Source organism: Pholis gunnellus, assembly GCF_910591455.1.
Source record: "Pholis gunnellus genome assembly, chromosome: 24".
In the NCBI taxonomy this organism is placed as follows: Eukaryota; Metazoa; Chordata; class Actinopteri; order Perciformes; family Pholidae; genus Pholis; species Pholis gunnellus.
The window spans coordinates 10,465,527-10,488,775 of record NC_136551.1 but is presented as its reverse complement, the minus strand read 5'-3'; the positions used below and the strand labels follow the sequence as shown (position 1 = coordinate 10,488,775).

General features: G+C 45.6%; 3 protein-coding genes across 5 annotated transcripts in view; 1 reads left to right on the top strand and 2 right to left on the bottom strand.

Annotated features, from left to right (window-relative positions):
- The window catches only part of mgat5 (alpha-1,6-mannosylglycoprotein 6-beta-N-acetylglucosaminyltransferase), a 50,449-nt gene extending 45,035 nt beyond the window's left edge, over window positions 1-5,414 (bottom strand). The window contains exon 1 of the mRNA XM_079185773.1: window positions 5,277-5,414. The gene's annotated coding sequence lies outside the window, so the exon portion shown is untranslated. The remainder of the gene's footprint in view (window positions 1-5,276) is intronic.
- A 1,797-nt stretch (window positions 5,415-7,211) lies between these two features.
- On the bottom strand, window positions 7,212-14,202 carry clic5a (chloride intracellular channel 5a). Of its 3 annotated transcripts, XM_079185972.1 has the most exons (7): window positions 11,538-11,774; window positions 11,132-11,183; window positions 9,985-10,094; window positions 9,496-9,621; window positions 9,299-9,405; window positions 8,602-8,765; window positions 7,212-8,515 (listed from the first exon to the last, which is right to left on the bottom strand). In XM_079185972.1, the coding sequence occupies exons 2-7, from the start codon at window positions 11,147-11,149 to the stop codon at window positions 8,351-8,353; spliced, it is 690 nt and encodes a 229-aa protein (XP_079042098.1). In that variant the 5' UTR covers window positions 11,150-11,183; window positions 11,538-11,774; the 3' UTR covers window positions 7,212-8,350. The 3 variants fall into 3 exon arrangements, with proteins under 3 accessions (XP_079042098.1, XP_079042096.1, XP_079042097.1); XM_079185970.1 differs by lacking the exons at window positions 11,132-11,183; window positions 11,538-11,774 and adding an exon at window positions 13,617-14,202; XM_079185971.1 differs by lacking the exon at window positions 11,132-11,183.
- Window positions 14,203-15,115: 913 nt separating this feature from the next.
- On the top strand, window positions 15,116-20,244 carry enpp4 (ectonucleotide pyrophosphatase/phosphodiesterase 4). Its single transcript, XM_079185372.1, has 8 exons — window positions 15,116-15,246; window positions 16,064-16,301; window positions 16,396-16,692; window positions 16,804-16,908; window positions 17,255-17,453; window positions 17,550-17,723; window positions 17,810-18,079; window positions 18,366-20,244. The coding sequence occupies exons 2-8, from the start codon at window positions 16,065-16,067 to the stop codon at window positions 18,464-18,466; spliced, it is 1,383 nt and encodes a 460-aa protein (XP_079041498.1). The 5' UTR covers window positions 15,116-15,246; window position 16,064; the 3' UTR covers window positions 18,467-20,244.
- Window positions 20,245-23,249: the final 3,005 nt, after the last annotated feature.

Sequence of the window (23,249 nt, the reverse complement as noted above, 5' to 3'; positions counted from 1 at the left end):
CTGATCTGGTGTTGAGAGTGACGCACGGCAATAACGGATCGTATCGGCACAGAGCTGTTGGCGGGGGAGGGGGGAATCATCAGCACCTTCCCAAGAAAACCACACAAAAGAGGCTCTCTGCACCTTCCATCCATCAGCTTCATAAATAGGTCAGAGACAGCTGCGAGCAGCCTCCGACCGGGCCTGGACTCTCACGGAGGGTTATGACACAACGACACAAGCAGAATTGTTCGTCCGTTGAAGACAAAAGGCTCGTGTTGTGCCTCCCGTGCGGACAGAGGCCATTTTATTGTGACGAAGCAGGGAACGTCACAGGAGGAAGAATGCAGATTCACGTCTCTTTGGATTTATTTACTACATTTAACTCACTAACTCGCTTTGTGATGCGTGCAAAACCAGGGTTTCGGTGTGGAGGAAGGGGGGGCGATGTGAATTCATGAGACGAGCCTCTTGGCAGCGGCGCTGTGCAATCTGCAGTGCCGATAACATCCTCGGGGCGTGAGGAGCAAGAGCCAAAACCTACACAGAACTCAATGCAAGTTTCCGTTTCTGAATAGTTGTCAGTCAAGAGGCGGCTTTCTCTGCCATCTTATTCAACGCTCATCACTTTGTTGGGAAACCCTCCAATCACAGGGGCGGTGCGGCTATCCCCCCCCCAGCAGCAGAGCATATATCAGCTCTCCGTTACCTTCTGGTTTCTAATTCAGGATCTTCATCTGTCTGGCAGGGAGCCCTCTGGCTCTCGGCAGCAACAGCCAAATGAAACCCGCGTTCACAGCCAGCTAAGGCCGCACAATACACGACCTTTCGCAACTTGAGATGATAACGTAACACCCTGCTGAGTGGGGTTTTCGTCGTGTCATTGTTGGAAGAAGAGGCAACGCGCGAAGCCCCCGTGGGCTCAAGAGGCGCCGAGCACTGAAACAATTGAATCATTCACGGTCATGGGAGGAATCGGCATCCTCCCATATCTGCTACAATCTGGAGACAACGGAGCTGAAATTACATCTCTAAAAATTACAACAAACAAATAATCTCGGTTTCAAGTATCGACCACAGTGTCGTGCTGCTATACGCCCAGCGAGACGAGAGGAGGGTCCGCTCTGCTCCCAAGAGAGGAAATAACAGAAGCATATTTTACAGACGGATACAACTGCAAAAAATAATGTTTTGTGTGTTTGCACTGATGACTTTTATTTAAGCCTTTAATGGCTCAACAGGTAGTTTCCAGCTTTTAGAAACACCTGTTTAACCAGATTACCAAACACCTGTTTAACCAGATTACCAAACACCTGTTTAACCAGATTACCAAACACCTGTTTAACCAGATTACCAAACACCTGTTTAACCAGATTAACAAACACCTGTTCAGATTACCAAACACCTGTTTAACCAGATTACCAAACACCTGTTCAGATTAACAAACACCTGTTCAGATTAACAAACACCTGCAGGATTGGCCGTGGTAAAAGCCAGTATGAATATTTGCAATAAATGCTCTATGTTGCGATCACTTGGGTTTATTTGACCCGAGCGCACAGATGTAACTGGTTTATAATAAAGTCGCAGGGATTTCGAGTAAAAGATGATATCTCATCGTTGTCAAAATAATCATCTTAGGCTTTTAATATCTCTCCAGCCGAGGTCCTGTAATCACGCAGCCTTCGCCCTTCTTCCGTCGGTCATATGCTGAATGAAGACCGGGGCCAGATGGCCCGAGCGAGGAAAAGACTCCGTCCATTTTCCTTTGCATCTGCGATAGGAAAGCTGAAAATAACTCCCTTAAAAGTGCAGTTTAGGGGGTAATTTTAGAAAGGTGAGGCAGGCGGAGGGAGGTCCGGATTAATTCCGGTGCATTACTCCGGTTCTCAAATAGAGAGAGCGTTCTACCGGACTGAAATAACGTACACTAAGAGCCCGTTGCATAACCACGGAAATATGCTCTAGATGTAGCTTCGGACATCAATTATGGATCGGCTTTGGAAAAAGAATCCGTTATGGAGTATAAATAGGCTTTCAGGTGGTGACAGCCAGCAGCACCGTCTCCTACTACCGAGTTCAGTATCGATGAATCCACAGGTTCTCCTGCAGATCAAGCAGCAGAGTATGAGGTTCCCCCGCTGCCATGGAGACCGGTGTGACTCTGCATCTTAATGGGCTTCTTCACACAAGCCCCGCCTCTTAATTATTCATTAGGTGCCCTCCAGAGGAATGGGGGGGGGGGCACCTTTTGCAGCTCCGCCACCTTACAGGTGCGAGTCCAGCTCGCAGCCAGAGATGTGAGACGCTAATTATCTAAAATCCCTGTTCGTCAGGTGGTCAGATCAAGGAGGAAGGTGATGCACGAGGAAGTAAAACCGAATAATTCATTTAATGTAAACACATGCTGGTGGACAACAAGCGGTCCTATGTTGAGCATTCAAATGAAAGGTTGTCACGTCTGCTTCTCTCTGTCTCTTCCTCTTCTTTTCTATTCACCTCAATTTTCTTCTTTTCTAAAACAACCCATTTTGGTTTCCTTAGCGACAAAAGAAAACACAAAAGGGTAAAGCCAGAACACAGAGGAAGCAACAGACGGGCTGTTTCTTGCAGGTCTTGAGGCTCCGCACATTTACAAGACGGGAAGCTCTCCTTCTGTGTGAGACAATGATGTCCAACACCACCCAGAGAATTCTCAGGAACTACAACGCCGGCTCTCTACATTACATCTCTGACCCGGAGTTTTCCCCCTGGATGTCTGCCGGCGCTAACAAACACATGCGAGCAACACTCCGGCTCTTTGCATACCTCTGCCCTTTGTGACAGACAGACTTGGTGAAAACTCTCTTCACAAAGCCATCTGCCGAGGCGTCACTTTCCTCAGACTACCGCGGAGGAGTTGAACCCGCCGCGACATGCACGAGGGGAGAGGACGAGACGGCCACGAACATGACCTGCATGCCGAAAAACAGGCCCGCCGACAAGTGTGGGTAGGAATAGCAGATGAGGTGCTGAGGGCGGCACTTCTTTCTCCCTGTCACCACCGCATACAAGCCCTGTTGTTATGCTAACGCCAGCCGGCCTCGTTACATTACGCAACAGCACAACGCTTGAGTGATTTCTGGAAAAAGATGCACACACACACACACACACACACACACACATAAGAATCCTATCTTAATATGCTCTTAAATGTTTACAGAATATTCTGCACTGTGAGGGCCTTCACTGACTGCATGACAATCTGAAAGCCTAACCCTCTGCAGTGCACTTCATGCCGAGAACACTTTCCCTGACATAAAGCTGATCCTAATGCCGGTCTTCCCTCTTAATGCAATCCAAATCCTCTGAAAACCCTTCAAAGAAGTCCGGCGCGGCAACACGTCCTCGCTTTCTGTCCTCCTGGGTCATTTCAAACTCACAACATGGTGCAGGAAACCACCGTCCTAACAACCTATTCCCCTTATTACAATGATAAAGACGTATTAGGAGTTTATGCTTGTGGCTAAGTGACGTTGCTGATCTGCATACTGTGACTCTATGTCAGGAAGAGGCAGATCATGTGATGGAAATCTTTCAACAAAAAAGCAGGCTTGAAATTGAGGATGCGATAAACGCTCGAGGTCACAGCAAAGGCCTTTTGAAAAAGAAATCCATAATCTTCCTTTTATTACCTCTTCAGGGTTTTTTTTTGCCCGTGATATGAAAGCAGCTTCTGGAGAGGATTTAGCGGCGGCTTTGTGACTCGCCCAACCAATGACCGGTTCGAATAAATGCTTCAAACAGGAGGCCGACTGTCGGGAAGCGAAATGTGCGTTACGTGACTGGAGAAAGAGCGTCTCGTGGGGACGCACGAAAGACCCGATTCCACACCTCGCTCTGACCTCACCACGAGGAGACCGCTGCATGTGTGCTGAGAGAACAGGAGCCCCATCAAAGTGTTCCACTTCCATCACCGCAGCCTCCCGATCCCTCCATCCTCATCCCTCCACCCGAGCCCCCCGGCACACACACACACACACACACACACACACACACACACCCTCCAACCATTTCTTGCCAGTGAAGCATGCCACCGAAGCAAAGCTCCTTTTCCTCAGGATTATGGGCTCCAGCGCGGGGGGGAAAAGGGTGTCTGAAAGAGCTCTTCATAAAGCCGGGGGGGGGGGGCAGCTCACCTTGGGATGGCCACTATACACAGCATCAGCACCATGGTGGGTCACGCTAAATAACATGGCATGTACTTCACTGTCTCTGTGGGGAAATGTCCCGCTGGGAACCGAATCCCAGGCGTTTTGACTGCTGCTTCCTGTTGAAAGTACTCACGCATGGTAACGACACAAGATGCATCTGGTGTGATCAAATCAGCATGTCCTAACCTGATTACGGGCTGAAAATGACTGGACTGCCCTGGTGAGCTAAGTGACCTCATGCACAGCAGCCTCTCATCTACATCCTGGTCACTGGGCTCTCACTTCAGATTTTACTGGGCTCGCTGGTCTATTGTGTTTAAATGTACATGGAAGTGTGGGAAGTGACTGGAAATACAGGTCCTGCCAGTTTTTCTTTCCAGTCGAGCCTTTTTCCCAGAAGTCACCGTGGACCTGAAGGGCATGAATTAACACGAGTCTCTTCCGCAGACTACACCTGTGAGTCTGTGTCATCGTTCTCTGGAAGCTGAGAGAGAGAAGGAGAAGCCGAGCACATATAACCTCCGTAGCTTCCGTGTAGCAGCGTGAAATGTCTGGTTAATGTTTGAACGGTGCAGCGGTCCAACGTCCCGCCTTTGTGAGGACCGTCCACCACAGAGCGATAATAAGCGCTCCTCTGTGGTATCTCCTCTGGTGGAAACGGGCACCTTGAACGTCATTCTTTGAACAACCTGTTCGCGACACAATGATGCTCTTAACGCGCTGGTTCCTTAACTGGCTGCAAGAAGCAGAAAGCGCAGCTAGCGCTGCCGCTAGCGGTGCAGCTCGGTTACCGGCCACGTTCGCGTCACTGAGGCCAGCCGCCTCGCGAGCGAGCTTCCGCCGCATCTCGCTACAGTAGCGTTGTTGTTGTTATGTTTTTAAGGCTAGCTGGTCGACCACCGCGCATCGCACAACAACACACGCACCGCCGCAATGACAAGTCGCCCCAAACACACACACACACACACACACACACACACACACACACACACACACACACACAGCCGAGCACTGCGCCTCTTCCACCAGCGTTATTTCCTCAACAATAGAGGCAGAACAACGAGCTCCCGTGGGGGGCTGTGCCACGGAGAGAGAGGGGCTTACCTTTCTAATGGGGTCTGTCTGGGTTCCACGGTGGTGGTACGAGGCGATCACAAGACTTTGTTGCGGAGACGTCGTTGCGTTGATCAGACTGTGAAGGACCACAGCACACCGTGCACACGAGCCTCTGTGTGTTCGCTCTGCCCACTGGCAGGAACGCGAGGAACAAGTAAGAGACCATCCACGTGTTAGCGGCCCGCAGAAAAACGAAGAGCAAGGGTGGAGGACAGCGACCTATATTTACCATGCAAATGCATCAGATTACAGTACATTACAGTGCATTACATCACATTACAGTGCATTACATTACAGTCATTTAGCAGACGCTTTTATCCAAAGCGACTTACAATAAGTGGATTCAACGTAAATATTCAAGAGAACTACTAGAAGTCATGAGTGCATCTCCTTTGTTAAACAAGCATCTAAGAGCATAAACCAGAGCAAACGTACAGAAACAAACTAATACGAATACGCTGAGTGGAACACATGTGATGTAACTTTATCAGAGTATTTACTTTTTCAACCACAATATGTAAATACACATATCTAGCCCACCCACTATATTTGACGTGTTAAATATAGAAATTCAGACTGCTGACACTAGAATGATGAGCTTGTAAAAAGTGATGCATTGTTATTGGTTAAAACATTAATTATCTCCATGTTGACCAGCTGTAAAATGCTACTTAAATTAAATCATTGCATCGGCGTTAAAGGTGCTATTAACGAAATTGGGAGCAATTCTATTGCCTCCCAACTACAGTAGTTCCACTACATTATGCTAATAATATTCCAAATTAAGTAGTATTATCAATGCAGGGCTTTAACTTGTATTTTTCACAGTGTGGTGGTGTTACTGAATACATTTCCCACCACTGATATTGACTGAAGCATACATGAAATAAAGTCAGAATTCAATTTAAAAGAAAGAAATTCTGTAGTGTTAAAATAATAATCTGTCATTTATTAACAGCAATAGGTCTCAAGACATCAAACAAACCTTGTATAGTCGAATGACATTGAGTTTGTATTCAAATATAATAACTATTTTTCATGCTCTCTCATCCTAAGCTTGCTTTAATCTTTAATCACTACCAGGCGTGCAAATGACTGAACTCGTGAGCTGCAGAGACGTTCAGTAACATTTGTCACATCAACGTAGTTAAAAACCGAAAGTGGAGACCTAAAACACGACGGTCCCTAAGTATGTGCTCCACAGACCAATAAAAGCTTTGTGTTTACTGCCATCTGCTGGCTGTCACGTGATACAATGGGCCCTTGTATCGTTTTGTAGAGACGCTGGAATCCAGCAAGGGTCTCATGAAGGCATGTAAAGTAAAGCATTGCTCAATAATGTGCATTATGAGTTTAGTCTGGTGGCTCAGCAGCTGATTATTGAGGACATTAGATTAAAGTTATATAAAAATAGAAAACTGTGAGGTGTATAAACCTTCTTCTAAACATTCTGTTGTGCTGAGGGAGGAACAGAGGCTGACGGGGAGAACCTGCTGTGAGGAGATAACAAAGGTTGAAGCAAAAAGGTGGAAAGCTGTGTGCGCTGCAGAGCCTCGAGGGAAATGCATTGTTTGGTCCTCGCATTTAAGGTTTCCTTTAGTTTATTCCTGCCCATTGATGATGAAGGACTGATTGTTAGAGGTCAGGATGCGTATGTTTAAATGGCTAAAGACATATTTACTGCTCAGCCTCAGATTCAGGAAGAAAGGTGGACTCACCAGACAGCACGACACGCCTGAGGCGACCTTGCATGTATTTTCATGAACACATTCTTGTGTTGCTATTTTTCCTGAGAACATTTGCACGATGTCCAGCTTGATTTGCAGGGGACAAACACATTCAACATCCATTCTCTTAGCACGGGTATCAGTGAGTACCAGTGAGAGAGAGGGGAAGAAGAAAAAACACAACTCTCAAGCTCAGTCTCTGAGAAAATAGATTTATTATTCAAATAAGCGACTTATACACAGTGGGTTCACGGTTCTAATCATCAGAAAGAATATGAGCTGCGACCATTAAAGAAACATGAAGCTTATATTAGTGTCACACAGCTCCTTTGATGCCATCACATTCATATTATATTCATATAAAATTAGCTGTACAGACATGAAGAGCTGAAGGCAGAGCAGAGCTTGATTCCCACGAAGGCACTCGTGATTAAAACTAACACGACAGCACAACAGCTGGGCTAAAGTTGGTGCTTTTTCTTTTTTGCTATGGGCTGATTTATCACATTCAAAGTATATTCTTTAATCTGAAATACACCAAGAGACTGATCATTTCACGACCACGATCCGTGTTATACATTAGGTGTGATCATTCTTTAAGCAAAGGAGGGAGTATCTCTCACGCTGCCCCAATAAAAGACAAACTGCTTTGGCTGAAACACATTCTTACCGATGTTTAATAATCAAACATTGATTCATGCATAACATTGCATATGTAAATTCACGGCATGAACATCAAGGTTTATTAAGCAGATTAACTGTGAGCAGAAATGAGTAATACTTCAGTAGAGCTCAGGAGAAAACGACCCTTAAAGGGACAGTTCACCCCAAAATCAAAAATACATTTTCTTTCTCTTACCTGTAGGGCTATACATCAATTTAGATTGTTTTGGTGTGAGTTGCCTAGTGTTGGAGATATCTGCCCTTTCTCCAATATAATGGGACGATATGGCGCTCGGCTTGAAAATACATTTAAGAAATAAATTTCTCTTTCCAGAAATCCTGACACGGTTACTCAAGATAATCCTGACACCGTGTCGTGAGCAGTTTCATGTCGGAACTATGGTTGAAGGAAAATAGAGAACAATATGTATTTTTGATTTTTGGGGCACCTTTAATTTTTGACATCTCCAATAGAAATATCAGCAGTTTAATCACAAACTATTCCAGCCTCTTCCATTTGTTCACAGTCAGTATTATTACAGACTTCAGATGCTGGAAACCTTTTTTTAAATCGTGTGTCTTTTCTGTGAGACTGTATATGCTTCTGTGAGTGATTCAGTAGATTCTCCAGATGGAGAGAACGGTACAACAGTGACTGTGGTAGCGACGCATTCACTTTCCCAACCTCTTAGCAACGTCCTTGTAGGCTAGCTCGATTTCCACATCGGCCGCGCACGTGTTGGTGAACTCATCTCGGCTGTAGGCATTGCCAAGGTAACGCCACAACCCTCCGAATTCAGACGGGATGTCATAGTTCCGGTATTTCTTTGAAACCACCTGCAGGACAACAAGTTATTGTAATACTGTACGTCAAGACAGAATGCGAACTCAAGCCAAAGTAAACCAATCCAAAAGCAGGTCACCTTGACCACGTGAAGTTTGGGCAGAAGGTTGCAGTCAGCCAGCGTCAGGTCGTCTCCGTCCAGGTATTTGCGTTTGGATTCGCCCTCCTGAACCTCGTCAGGTAGCGGACTCTTCAGATACTCGTCCAGCTTAGCCAGGCACTTGTCCAGACTCTTCTCTAATGCTGGAACACACGTAGAACACAGGTTACAATGTCATACATGTCTTTAAACCTTGTGTTTGGATTATAATGGATATATATGTTAACTGGATGTGTTTTTAACTTGCACCGTTTTCAATTTCCGTAATGATCGGGGGGGGGCTTGGTGCCCAGTAGGATGCTCTTCCAGTAGAAAACATGTGATTAAGTGCCCTCTAGGCTAACCTTCCAGTGGAGAAAATGTAATTAGTGACCTCTAGGCTACCCTTCCAGTGGAGAAAACATGATGTAGTGCCCTACCCGATGCCCTTCTGGTGGGGAAAATGTGATTAAATGCCCTCTAGGATGTCGTTCCAGTGGAGAAAATGTGATGCTAAGGCACTCTTTGTGTGGGAACCCTTTATATGCAGCTTGTGCCTTTTTTATATTTTTCTCCCTTCAGACAACCTGGGTCCACCACTGCTGTCATGTATTGTTAACGGTGTTCTCTCTGTATTCTTTTATGTTTTTTGTGCAAAGCAAATTCCCAGAGGGGCAAATTTGATCCATATCCTTACCTCGATTTTTATCCGGTCTTTTGTTTTTGACAAAAGCGGAGAACTTGGCAAATATGTCGTTCCCCGCTGAGTTTGATTCCCGATTATTTGCTGCAAGTTTGGGATACCTAAGAAACAATGAACATGGCGTTAGTTGGGATGTCGTTCGCCCTATTTCCTTTTCCCCGCACGTGTCTATTTACGCTTGTGAGGCCTACTTTGGTGGAGCCAGCATCTCCTCCAGATACTCCTCTACTTTGTTGACGTCGGTGAGAACCTCCCCCTGGAAGGTGAGGAACGGCGGGTGTGTCCCCGGGGCCAGGTCGTGAAGGTCAGATGGTTTCCTAATCAGAGTGGAATCATTTAACAACCTCTACTATCAAACTGCAATGAAATGCCTTTTCAATATTACAGTTTCCATCAAACAAATGATGCTCTTTTATTAGTCTATTCAGCCACGGAGGCTGTTGCTGCCAACGCCGACTACCTCGGGCCTCATTTCCATTCCATTTAGGCTTTTATTCATTACCGTCACGTATTGCTCAAAGGAGCACTTGAAGCATTACATCTTAAAGCTGCTCTTAAGCTGCTTAATCAAACAGTGAGTTATGGGATGTTGTGTCTATTGGCCCATGCAATACTTAAATTGTCACAGTACAGCTATGCTAAGATAACAAACTTGCGATGTGACATGAGGTTATAATTACCTCTTGAGGTCGACGGTGGTGACATTGAAGACAACTCCTTTCAGCCAGAGGATCATAAAGAGGCGCTGAGAGAAGGGACAGTTTCCGATGCTCTCCCCATCACTCCCAGCCTGTACACGCACACAAGTGAAGACACGGTAAGACACTAACACTACATACACTGATTTACACACACACTCTCACACACACACTCCTGACCAACAACTGACAAGTACTCAATCACTTAATCAAATCACATACATATAGAAGAACAATCGGTGCTTTTAGTTTGAAGTAGAGGGTTGGGTCTGGGTGTTCACATGACCGCATTTATAATTGACATATGATCAAATACAGTAGTATGAGTATGCATGTATTTGCGTGTGTGTGTGTGTGTGTGTGTGTGTGTGCGTGCACGGCTGCAATAGGACACTGTAATCAGACACCGAGTTCAACATGAATAATCCACGCTGCTTCCATTAGTCGCCTCACTGCCTGTTTGGACGTGCGGTTCCTACTGTACAATACAGTAGCAGTGTATCAGCTATGTCTATAACCTACTGTCCTCACATGTCCTCACATGTCCTCACATGTCCTCACATTTTCACTGAGCTTCAACCACAACCTGCTTTGCTTTACCTCGTTTTAAGACACTGACACTTACTTTTGAAGCGTTTCTACCTTTCGATACAGCTGTTACTGTCCATTCATTTCAGCACAGTGCGTAAGTTAACTATCAACTGAGTCATTTGATAATTAACCAATACAATAAAAATCGATACCACACATACCACTGTATGTTAAATACGAAGGTAAAGCCAGAAGTCGGTTAGCTTAGCTTAGCATCAAGACCGGTGGCATGGGGTAGCCTGGCTTGATCCAAAGGATCCAGGTAGCCACACAAAAAACAGACATATACTTCACACTTGGTGAGCTTTAGAGGGGATGGTAGACATTTTTTATAGCTGTTTTCCTATAGCTATGCTAAGCTAAGCTAACGAGTTGGCAAATTTAGCATGCAGAGTGGTATCAATCTTCTCGTCCAAATCTCTGCAAAAAAATGAAACACGATGAACTATTCATTACATTTTCTTTTTGGAAAGTCAAGTAAAAGTGTAAATGAGTGCGCATGCGGTGGACTCAACAGACTGACACACAGTATGCGTACCTCCACACACTGCATCATGACTTCAGACCATTTAAAGCCGCTGCTCTCAACACTGAAAGGACCCCAGTAATAATTCATTGGGGGAGAGAAAGAGAGAGATTGTCCGTGCACACGTGGGTGTCAGGTTAACACATGGAAAATCTGCACACAACAACAACAACATGGCATGCGCGCGCTTAAAGGTGCCACCCCCAACATGCACACACACTGACACACTAAACAGATTCTATAGTGTGCATACGCAGCTTCAATTTGACCTTAACAAACAAACCAAAACTATTTCAGGCAAAGTGAGACAGTAAAGTTCCCCCATAAATGTAATTTAAATGTGAGAAGAGAACTGATCCAGTGTCAGCTTGTGACGTGCTCAAACTGCACCAACACCCACACACGCATGACTCCCCACCTTGACAAATAGCTCAATATCAGGGTCCTTGTCCTCCTCGGCCGCAGTATCCGTCATGGTCAGGAAAAAACGCGCTTTGCTTGTGTGTTTTGTTTCCACAAGTGTGTAGATGTGTTTGTCTGTGTGTGTGTGTGAGTGAGCCGGTTCAGTTTACAGCAGATTCTACTCCAGGTCCATGTGTTGAAGTCCGCTTGGTCCCATAGCAGCTCTGTCAGAGTGTCGGCTGAGGACCGGTGCCAGCAAGAGAGAGTGTGTGTGTGTGTGTGTGTGTGTGTGTGTGTGTGTGTGTGTGTGTGAGAGAGAGGTTCAATTTGTACCCGAGGCCTCAGCAGTGGGGCGTGACACTGTCGGCAAAAATAACCCCCTCGGATGGCGTGGGGAGGTGGGTGTCACGGAAAGCGTTGTGAGGGATGGGGGTGGGGGGGGTGGGGCAGACCAAGTCACCCAAGGGTGCCCTGCCCCTCCCACCTCCTCCAGCTCTGATTGACCGGCTGACTTTGAATCATCGAGAGTCATCGTCTCCTTCTCAGACTCATCACATGGGAACAAAACCAACAATGAGTGTAGCGACTACAAAGTGTTTTTGATTTATGTTCTTCCTCTGTGTCAAAGAGCCTCACGGTCAATGGCCACACCTGTTGCACTTCATTACAAGAAACACACGCATTGTAGTTGAATAAATACCCCACTGGTGCTTTCACTGCTCGCCACAGCACCACACGTGTGTTAATCCGCATCTGAAAATAGTCCCCAACAAATGCGCTGCTTCCTCCTGTTTGGGTAACGCCCGCTAAAAACTACAGTGCCCAGCTGTTGCAGGAAATTACTGAGCATTTCCTTAAAATGGAACTAGATATTTGTGACCCATTTTACAGGAGAAATGGTGTTAATGTGTAAATCCTGAGCATTTTCTAACAAAACAACCTTTAAATAGAGTTTAGTTGCCATAATTGATGGCTTTATGATGGTAAATAAATCATTTACAAATGCTCTCTTCATCAGTCATAAGCCAGCGATAAGAATAACTTTTGGGTTGCCAGGTTGTATAAAATCCTCCTCCAGCATCCTAAATGCCGTGTCTGTTTGTTAGCTAGCTCTTTAATTCATCAGCCACCTCAAATCAAAAAAGTGTTCTCAATTTCTAATAACACCTCGAAAGTGTTAATAATAAATGTCGATGAATCATTAAAGAAAGGTTGATCCACAGAGTCTGTTGTGGTTGTAAAGGTTAATAAGTTGTTTATAAATGGATTTTGATCGAGATGCCCTGAAGTCTTTTTCCAGAAGGTATCTAATGAGATAAAGTAACTTTTTATTGACATTTGATGATAACAAATATGCTATAGATTGGTCTTTATATTGAATAAAAGGCTACTAAGTAAAGCTAAGCGCCAATGCTAACGCAATGCTAACACTTTAAGAAAACGTTTGAGTCAGTCAGCACTGAGCAGTCCCTCTTTCTCTACTGCAGTAACCTCTGAGTTACAGTGCTAACATTTATGGTTTTAGTTTCAAAGTGTCTGATTTATGATGGCTGTATACTACAGTGCAACTGGACTTTACCGTGCAATGTGCAGATTATGTAATCAATTCAGTTAGTGTGTGTGTGTGTGTGTGTGTGTGTGTGTGTTTGGGTTGGGGAGTTTGGGGAATTTTCAGCATAGATAGAGAGATAGAGAGATGGACACACTCACACACACACACACACGGGAATTCACATGGCCGTGCGACAGGAACAGTCCCCAACTAACCCGGCACTGAGTCATAACATTCTTGTCAGTTCAACTTAACTTATATTTAGAACCAGAGTGACACACACACACACACGCGCACACGCACACACACACGCACACGCACAGAAATGACTCATCATAAAGACGTATAAATACATGTGTGTGTGTGTGTGTGTGTGTGTGTGTGTGTGTGTGAAAGGCTCTGGATGTACAATCACATTACACACTTACACACACACGGATAAGCTCAACACACTTTGACCTCATTGACCTTAGCGCACTTGTTCATGAGCACCTGATACAGATGTGATTGTGACACCTCAGTTCAAACCCACTTCCTCCCTACCTTAACATAAAGTCTGACTTCAGGTCCCTCTTTTTCAGGCTCTGGCTTCTCCTCGGGCTCCTCCTTCTCAGAGGCCGATGACGACGAAGACGAGGATCTGCGGGATGAGTTCCTGCTGTCCGCCCCGGCCTCTGGAGACCTCCTCTCCCAATTCAGCTCATTGCTGCTCTCCTCCACCTCTATCTTCTCCTCTTCCTCTCTCTCGCCCTCACGGTTACAGTCCTCCGCCTCACCTTTGTCTTCATCTTCGGCGTGCGAGGAGGAGGAGGAGGAGGAGGAGGACGAGGAGGATGAGGAGGAACTGCTTCGCCTCTCCTCCGTGGGAGGGCGAGGCGGCGGGAGAGGAGGGGGAGTCGGTATCTGCGCTTTGACCCGTCCGGTGTTCTCGTACTCTGCGGTCAGCTCGGGGGGCTCGTCGTACGGCGCCTCGTAGGTCAAGTCGTATACGCCCGACGACTGGTTCTCGTAGGTGGACTCTGGGTTCTCGTACAAGGGATCCATTCTGTGGGGGGTGAAGAGGTCAAACAGAGATCCTCCTGAGATGGCAGAGCATGTGGCGGTGTACAGCAGAGTGACCGTGATGCCAACCGTGTTCTACCTTATCAGAAAAGCCATAAGGACTTTGGACAGGGAAGGGAGGAAGGCGATGCCAAGGGAGGACAGCGGTGATGATCCTTAAAGGAGAATACAACATGGCATACTGTTGCCATTGTTGTTGAGAGCCAGTAGCTTCAAGGAGTTCATCATTTGGTGACTGTGAGCATGCACTGGACCATTTCTAACATTTTTAACCAAGATTATACAGCAATTTACCTAACCTATGTCAATTTAGCATGCAGAGCATTGCAATGCAATGCGGGGACCGGAAACCTGTTATTGTTGCCCTTAAAATATATTGCCTGCATTGACAAATTGTAAGACAATGCTGGAATGTAACCCAGGGGTATTGTGTACTAGCTGGTCATGCACTAATTCACCACAATATATTTTCACAGAAGCATTTTTAACGATTTTATTGATTGGATTAAGACTGGGGGCATAATATCTGGCTATTCAAATCCTAATTCAACTTCTGTAACGTTTAAAAATCAACTTTTAAACATTTCGTTCAACCACATACTTGTCCCGCCCCCCCTTCAACGAATCTGAACGCTGATTCGCTGCTTGAACTGCCAAATGTGTAACACGTCCCCTCAACTCTTACGTCAAGGTGGCCACAACATGAGCAGAGTGCGGGCAATTTGTGCGTCAAAATAAAAGCCGTGTGTTTTTTCAAACTCTTAAATAAATAAATTCGTATGCGTCCCGGTATTTTTATTCACAATATAATATAATTTGAGATGTTAATTATACGGAAAACGAAACTATAGATGGAAAACCTTTTTTTTTTTTAAGCACGGCGTGCGGCATTTCGAAGAGGTATTTATTTTGAAATGCGTTCCCGGAAGTGTCCGTAAACAATCTTAGCTAGCTCGACCTCGACTGCGTCCCCGCGTTTCGTTTGTTTTGAGGAAGTCAAGTGACGATGTCGCTGCGAAAGTAGACTGAAGGAGAAAGTTAACAACATTATACAGTTAACAGTATTCAACGAAACTGTCTGGAGGACAACTGGCTGTCAGCCCCCTTACAGGTAGCGTTATACATTAAACTGTTAGCGTTACGTGAACGCTGTAACATTAGCAAGCTAGCATATGCTATGCGTGCAGCTAACCGGCTTGTCCGCTGATAGTATTTCTTATTCCTTTGACTTCTGCATTGTTTTAAGCATTTATTAATGTGATTATTAGAGGCGTGTATATCGTATTTTTCGTGACGAACGTGGACTTCCTGGTTGTGGTTTGACCTCATTTCTCTTTCTAACTCTCTAAAGAGAGACTCCCTGCCTCTCTTGTCTTCCGGCTGTATTCAATGTTTGTTTGTCAATCTAATTTCTAAGGCCAACTCGTGTGTAAAATCGGCTCTTTGCAGTCCTGCAGTCACGTCCTTGTAATTTAAAATACACCTTTTAACTGGTGTGCTTGTGTCGTTGAGGAACTGAAACGTGCTGCTTTCTGATGCTGTCCTCTGAGAATGCGCATATGAGCCAAATGTTCCTGTTCTTAGTCCTCTGTCACCTTGTTTCCGCATTCACAATCGTGTTGACTTGTAGTTTGATGCATATGAAACAGGATGTTGTTGGTGAGAAGAGGTATCGGGACTGAAAAAGTTGGATCGGTGAAGAAGGGAACAACCAAATCCTATTTTTGGCTTCACTTTCTCTCTCTGTGGGCTTCTGCGTGTCAGAATGATGACTGGCTTCATCATTGTGCTCACACACTGAACTGAGATGGAGACGATTGTATTTATTATACCTGCCGAACAGATAGTGCGGCTGTAGACTCTGTCTTCTGTGCATGCGCACCATCCAGTCTCATGGAATTGTAAGAGAACCCATTGTCCTTCCTCAGGATGTTACTGAAAGTGCTGCTGGGCCTCCTGTGCGGCGTCGGGGCCTCGGGCGCGGGAAACGGCACGGCTCGGCAGGGCCCTCCGCCGCTGCTGCTGGTGTCGTTCGACGGCTTCCGCGCCGACTACCTGCGGCGGTTCCCCATGCCCAACCTGAAGCTCCTGTACAGCCAGGGGGTCCTGGTGGAGCAGCTCACCAACGTCTTCATCACCAAGACGTTTCCCAACCACTACAGCCTGGTAACCCCCGCGGCTTGTTTTGATTGTGTGGCGCAACTACATTTTAACAAGATAGAGATGAATAGAAGATAACCAAGAATCTTCTCCTCTCCAGGTGACGGGTCTGTACGCCGAGTCCCACGGCATCCTGGCCAGCAACATGTACGACCCCGTCAGCCACAAGAGCTTCCATGCCGGCGCCAAAGACACCGACCCGGTGTGGTGGAGCGAGGCGCAGCCCCTCTGGATCACGGCGCTGGACTCCGGCTACAAGACGGCGGCCTCGATGTGGCCCGGCTCCGACGTGGCCTTCGGCAACCGCACGGCGTCGCACTTCCAGCCCTACGACAGCCACGTGACGTTCCGACAGCGGCTGGGGAACGTGACGCAGTGGATGCTGGGAGACGGAAAGGTAGGAAAGCGCACCGCGCTTCTTCTGTTTGCCCGTTGGTGTCTCTCGGGGTTTCCATTCCGCCTATTTTTTTGCCATTGTCATCCTGTACCACACACTCTATTCCACCAGGAGGAAGGAGCGATGTTCGCAACGCTCTACTGGGAGGAGCCGGACAAGTCGGGTCACATATTCGGCCCGGACAACGACACTGCCATGAGCCAAGTGCTGAAGGAGGTACTGTCATCAATTAACGACACCACAACATGTTCCTGAAATCTGCTCTGAACTATAATGTATTTGTGGGAAGCATCAGTTTCTCATCCTTATAATAAAAAGACAGTTTAACCTGAATCTAGGTTATTTTCACCAGTGAGATATACAGTGGCAGTTTCCTGCCTGTGCAGTTATTTACAACAGTGGTTTATTTTGATAAAGATTCAATAAATTCATTGTAGAAATGTCCGAAGCCATGGCTCGATGGATCGAGCCTCTTCACATTAGATTCCTACAGAGCTCCCCTACACTTCAGGTTTTGCTCGGCGTAAACCGCTACTGAGTGTGTCTGCTCGTGTGCGACCAGGTTGACGACAACATCGGCCTGCTGATCTCGGAGCTGCGCCGCACCGACCTCTGGGGTCGCGTCAACGTCCTGGTGACCAGCGACCACGGCATGGCCCAGTGCTCGGCCGAGCGCCTCATACAGCTGGACGACTGCCTCCACCCCGACAGCTACACGCTGGTGGACCTCTCGCCGGTCACGGCCCTCATCCCGCGCCAAGGTAACCGGGCCCACGCGAGATGAAAGAGCCTGCGTACGAACATGCGGCCGGCCGTGGACATTTACTCACACAAACGCCTGTTTCTGTGCTTTGCAGACCCGGAGGCCGCCTGCGCCTTGCTGAATAAGTGCAATACCCACATGAGGGCGTTTTTGAAGTCGGCCATCCCCGACAGGCTGCACTACCGGAACAACGAGCGCATCCAGCCGATCATAGTGATCGCCGACGAGGGCTGGACCATAGTGAAGCGAGGGACCGAGCTGCCGCGCTGTACGTCTCGTCATTGCGTTCCTCTTTACTGTGATAGCCCGACATTTGATCCCCTTCACCCACCGCTCTCCTTCTGTCCCCTCCAGTGGGCGACCACGGCTACGACAACTCCCTACCCAGCATGCACCCCTTCATGGCGGCGGCGGGGCCCAGCTTCCGCGAGGGCTATCGGCTCAGTCGCCTGCAAAGCGTGGACATCTACCCGCTCATGTGCCACCTGCTGTCGGTGCCCCCGCAGCCCAACAACGGCACCCTGAACCAGGCCCGGTGCCTGCTGACCGCCGAGACCTGCTGGGAGGTCCCTCTGGTGGTCGGCATGGTGGTGGGCGTCCTGCTGGTGCTCACCGCGATCACGGGTGAGTCCGACATGACCGCATCTTTGTTCACATTCAATGATCCAGAGTGTGTTTTTATGTGTTCTATATATTTACTCATTATTACTATTATCTCAAACGCAGGAACACCTCGAGGGAATTCCTTCTAGTTTGGCACAAACGTCCCCTTGTACTCAAGGATGAATTGATTTGTGTTTAATGGACACTGTGACCTCAAAAAAACTCTTTTGTGGCCATAACTCGAGTGTGATAAGTTAATACCAACAGGTTTGTTTGAGCTCTACTAACGGGACCTGTTGCTCTTCAGTTCTGTTCGGGTTCCTGAGGTACCGCCGCCCGGCAGGCTCCCGGCCCTTCCAGAGGCTGCAGGTTGACGACGACGACGACGACGAGCCCCTGTTGGAGTAAACCGATCCCAGCCGGGCTCTCCAGAGGTACTTCACATGATGCACTTTACTCACCGAGGCCCCCGGCTGTCACTCAGGCATGTGTGTGTGTGTTGTTCATGTGCACATAAACAGTAGAAAGGTTGTTTTAAATACGTTCAGGCCCACTGACACCGCTGGCCAGTCGTTCACTGCTGTGGAAACAGTTCATAACTCTCCATAATGTGCTGTTTTTAAACTATCTGTTACTATAGACTTGAAGCGTGTGTGTTTTGTTGTAGAAACGGAACAGCTCTGAGGGAACATTGAAGCCTTTTTTTGGTGGTCGGATGAACATTGAGATTAATCATTTTATTCTGGGAGAAAAAGAGGACTTTTGTTTAAGATTAAGAGATTTATTCTTTATTGTTCTGCGGTAATTGTTTATAGAAATCTTTATTTTGTATGTGTGGAGTTGACTTTTGTACTTGTGTTGTTACTGTTGGTCAGCAGAGGGAGCCAGTAGCTCAATGAAGATTTATATTACTCTCACTGAGACCCTGTTTGTCTTGAAAGATTGTTCGCTGGAAATCTTTTGATGGTGTTTCTGCGTGTGCCGTTACTGTTTAGGTTTATTTGTTACACTGATAAGTCTCAAGTGATCTAAACAACACTTGGATTCTCCTTTTATCCTTATTTAAGAACTGAACTTTCACATCTGACTTGATGTATATTTACTGCTGAATTATAGTGTGAGCGGTAACCAACCGTAAAGTGGAATGGTGTTTGGAGAGAGAGCGTTTATGCAAATTCTTCAGTAAGTGTCGGTTTCAGGTATCCATTCTGTACTTAAGCATGTATTCTAATGATACCAAAGACTGTTGTTAAGATGCACAACAGGCACTCCGAGGAGATGTGCAACACACGTGTTTTTACGGAGGGATTTGCTTCATGAAATGTGAAGCAGTTCAATGAATTTTATTAGCGTCATGCGGGGCGGTAACTTCCTGGATCAGCTGGATGTTAAGAGTAGCACAAGATGAAACTCGAGTGATAATGAATATTTAGGAGCACGTTCTTCTTCTTAATCTCCCTGATGCCTCTTTTCTCACTGTCATCAAATCCCACGCACGAAAAGACCGAAACCAACAATGAATGTTTGAAAGTAGTGTGTGTGTGTGTGTGTGTGTGTGTGTGTGTGTGTGTGTTGAAGCCGTATAAATCCTTTTGCGCTGTGCCGTAGAGCTCCATTGTTATTAAAAACACATCACTGAGCCGCACCTTTGACTCAATCCCACACAAAGCGTCCTGCTGCCCCAAATACTCACGAGAGCACCAAATGTGTATTCATCCACGGCTCAAAGTAGACCCTAACAAATGCACTATTTTCTCCTTTTTTGAGGAATGTTTGCTCAAAGCCACAGTGCCCAGCTGATCCAGGAGGTTATTAGTTTATTGTGAGTGGATAGGGATGATCTTTTCATGGGATTTATTAAAAATAACTGAACTTTAGAATATCTCCAGCCTCATCTTTTAATGCAGCTGCTTCATGTATTTAGTGACGTGTATATAGTGTCCATGCATCTATTTATGTGTGTACGTATGTGTTGCTGCTGAAGGGAAGAGGAACAATTTCACGTCCAAACTGTTCATATTTATGGGTGTTTGTGGTCTTTTAATGCTGCATGTAAGCTGCGTCTTTGCACTCTGTGCCGTTTCATCCATAGTTACTCTTATTAGTTTTCTGGTTGTAAAAGCTGGTAAAACGTCGGCACAGTGCTCATCCTGCCCGGCCTGTAGAGAGATTCCTGTGAAATAACATTTTTGAAAATAAAAGTTGATTGAAAATGTGATGTTTTGTGATTAAAAAGTGTCCCTACATGGAAAGAAAAAGTGACACACATTTGGAAAAATTAATTTATATTCCTTTATATTTTTTTCTCCATCGCAGTCACAACATTACAATGTAATAAAATGATAAATATATAAAATCAAACTCAATACTGACGCATATACATTTCTGTATCGTGTTCAAAACCAAAATGAACTGTACATGTTTTCATTTATATCACTGTTGTACATCATTTAAAATCTGTTATTTCTATGTAGTCATCTGTATAATTGTAAATCTTTGTCTCTTCACAGATAAATAGACTTTATTTTCAGGAGGTATTGTAACAAAAATAACACATTTCCCAGCGCTGGCCACGTAGAGCCATTGAAAATATCATTCAACTCTTCCCCAGAATGCTTTAACGGTTATCGTAGACACGGAACACACGAACAAACAAGACACCCGATGTGCCGTCTTGTTTCGCTCCCGTTTCTTTTGCGGTTGGTCAGAAAACATTCGCTATGATTTCGGGAACGCCTTCCCAAAAAAAAGGCCAGAAGATTCCTGAATGGTGTTTTTTATGAAGCAGGAGCGGTTTGAACACGGTCGATGACGGCAGCCATCATTTCTACAGTGAAGACGGGTGATTAGACAGACCCTGCTTCCATCAGAATAAAAACTGTGAGGTTTGTCCCTCTGAACGTTTCCTTCCTTAACTTTGAAATATGTGCTTATGTATTGAACTGTTTGGCATGTAGCTGCACGCTGCAAATAGGACCATTGCATCAAGTTATTTACTCACACGCAAAGTCAAAAATGTCCATCTTCACAAATACGACACATGAAATGACGCATATTAAATATTATTTTCTCAAAAGTTGGTTCTCAGAAAGTGGTTTTGAGAGGTTTTTCTCTTTAGATATCTGCCTACACCCCAATACAGTGGAGGTGAATGGAATTTACCTCTTATTTCACAGTATTATATTTAAAAAAACAGTTTGACAAATTAAAAAAATACACTTATTTGCTTTCTTGCTGAGAGTTAGACGAGAAGATTGATACCACACACACTGATGTACACAAACTATGAAGCTAGCGCCAGGAGACGGTTAGCTTAGCATAATGACTGGAAGTAAGGGGAAATAGAGAGCGGATAATAGCTGGATTTGTCCAAAGTAAAAAATGTTGGAAAGAGCTAGCTTGGCCAAAGTCTCAACTTTGGAACGAGCCGAGCAAGCTCCTTCCCACGTTTTTAAACCTTCGAACAAAGCTAGCTAGCTTCTGCTCTTTGTGCTAAGCTAAGCGAGCCGGCTGCTGGCTCCGGCTTCATTTATAGCGTACAAATATGGAAGTGGTGAATATTCTTATTCAAAATAAGAGGGGTCAAAATGGACATTTTTGTACTCTGAATGAATAAATAAATTGACTTCTTCACTAATCATTGATGGCCTCTCTTTGCAGAACAATTACAAACTATTTGTTGTGTTTATCAGGAATGTGAGAGACAAATATTACATCCGTTCGTCCTAATCGCTCTTCCAGAGAAAGGGAACCAAAGCTTGGTTGCACCTCCCAACACCTCATTCTGCCTACAGATCTAATATCAGTGTGCTTATACTCAAGACAACACAATGGCACGGACTCCTACGAAAAACACAGTTTCCAGTCTTCTCCCGTCTTACATTCTGGATATTTATAAAGAACATTTACTATCGGTACATTTTGAAAGAGCCATCTAACCAACTCATCGAACATAGATCCAACCGAGGAGGATTACCAGAAAAAGGTATTTACAATCAAAATGCCAACCACGAGAACATAAAAGGTACTTTTGCACATCGAAATATTTTTTTTTTCAAGCTGAAGAACACGGTAGAAAAAGCATGGCCCCGACAAAATAAAAGCTCATGGTACATCTTATAGATATATCCACTTTAAGGTTTAGTTCGAACCTGCCCTGTGCTTATAGTGTCCACACCTGAGTCAAACCGCTGAAATCACTCCTGACGCTTTCCCCAAAAAGAACGGATTTCAGCCGTCGTCGGACTCGGATCTGGTCAAAACTGGTCTGAGATCAGAACCAGCTTAGCGTCTGGCTCTCCAGTTCTACAGAACCATGACGAGTAATCATAACTTCACAGCTCCGGACCAAGCAAAAACGTTGGCGAAAAAGAAAAAAAGCATATGAAGCATTACGGACACAAGGCACTCGCACACATGCATGCACACACACACACACACACACACACACACACACAGCCTAACCACAGGCCTCATATGCTTTGCAGACCCTGATACTGGAACATTTACATGTTTATCCAAAGAACAACAAAAAAATAACTTTCTGGTTTTACGTTTCACAATCGGATGCACATACCTCCGTGCATCCTTCCTGGTTATTCCCTAAAGGTACATTACACACCCTAAAGGTACATCACACACCCTAAAGGTACATTACAGTGACCCTCCGCCCCAGACCAACTTGATGGAGAGAAATGTAAATTAACTCCATAGAAAAGATATGCAAGATTACCAACATCATCACAGACAAATGTAAGAAGTCAACTCCTGATGTATCACGTTTGCATTGTTGCACATTAACACTTCCTGGTTTCAGCTTTCTTCTTCTCTTATTTGCAAACAAAGACAAAATGCGATACAATTACAAGGAATACATGAGAACAGTGATGTGGTATTTTTTTTTTGTTGTAAAGGTTATTCAAGCCCAGAACCTCTGTCTGTAACCTTGCATAGCTGTGGATGTGTAGCCATACAATGACACCGCCTGGATTCTCCCTGCAGAGGGGGCCTGGCTAAGGCTCTGGGTTTCTGGGTGAAGTTTCATTTGGAGCGTGCAGACTCAACTGTAGAGTGTACATTATTTATTTTTGGACCAGATATGAAGGTTAGGGTGACTTCTAAACAAAATGGAGACGGTAAGAAGGTATGACACCTGCAGTTTTGATTACGAGGCTACTGCCGAGTCTGAATG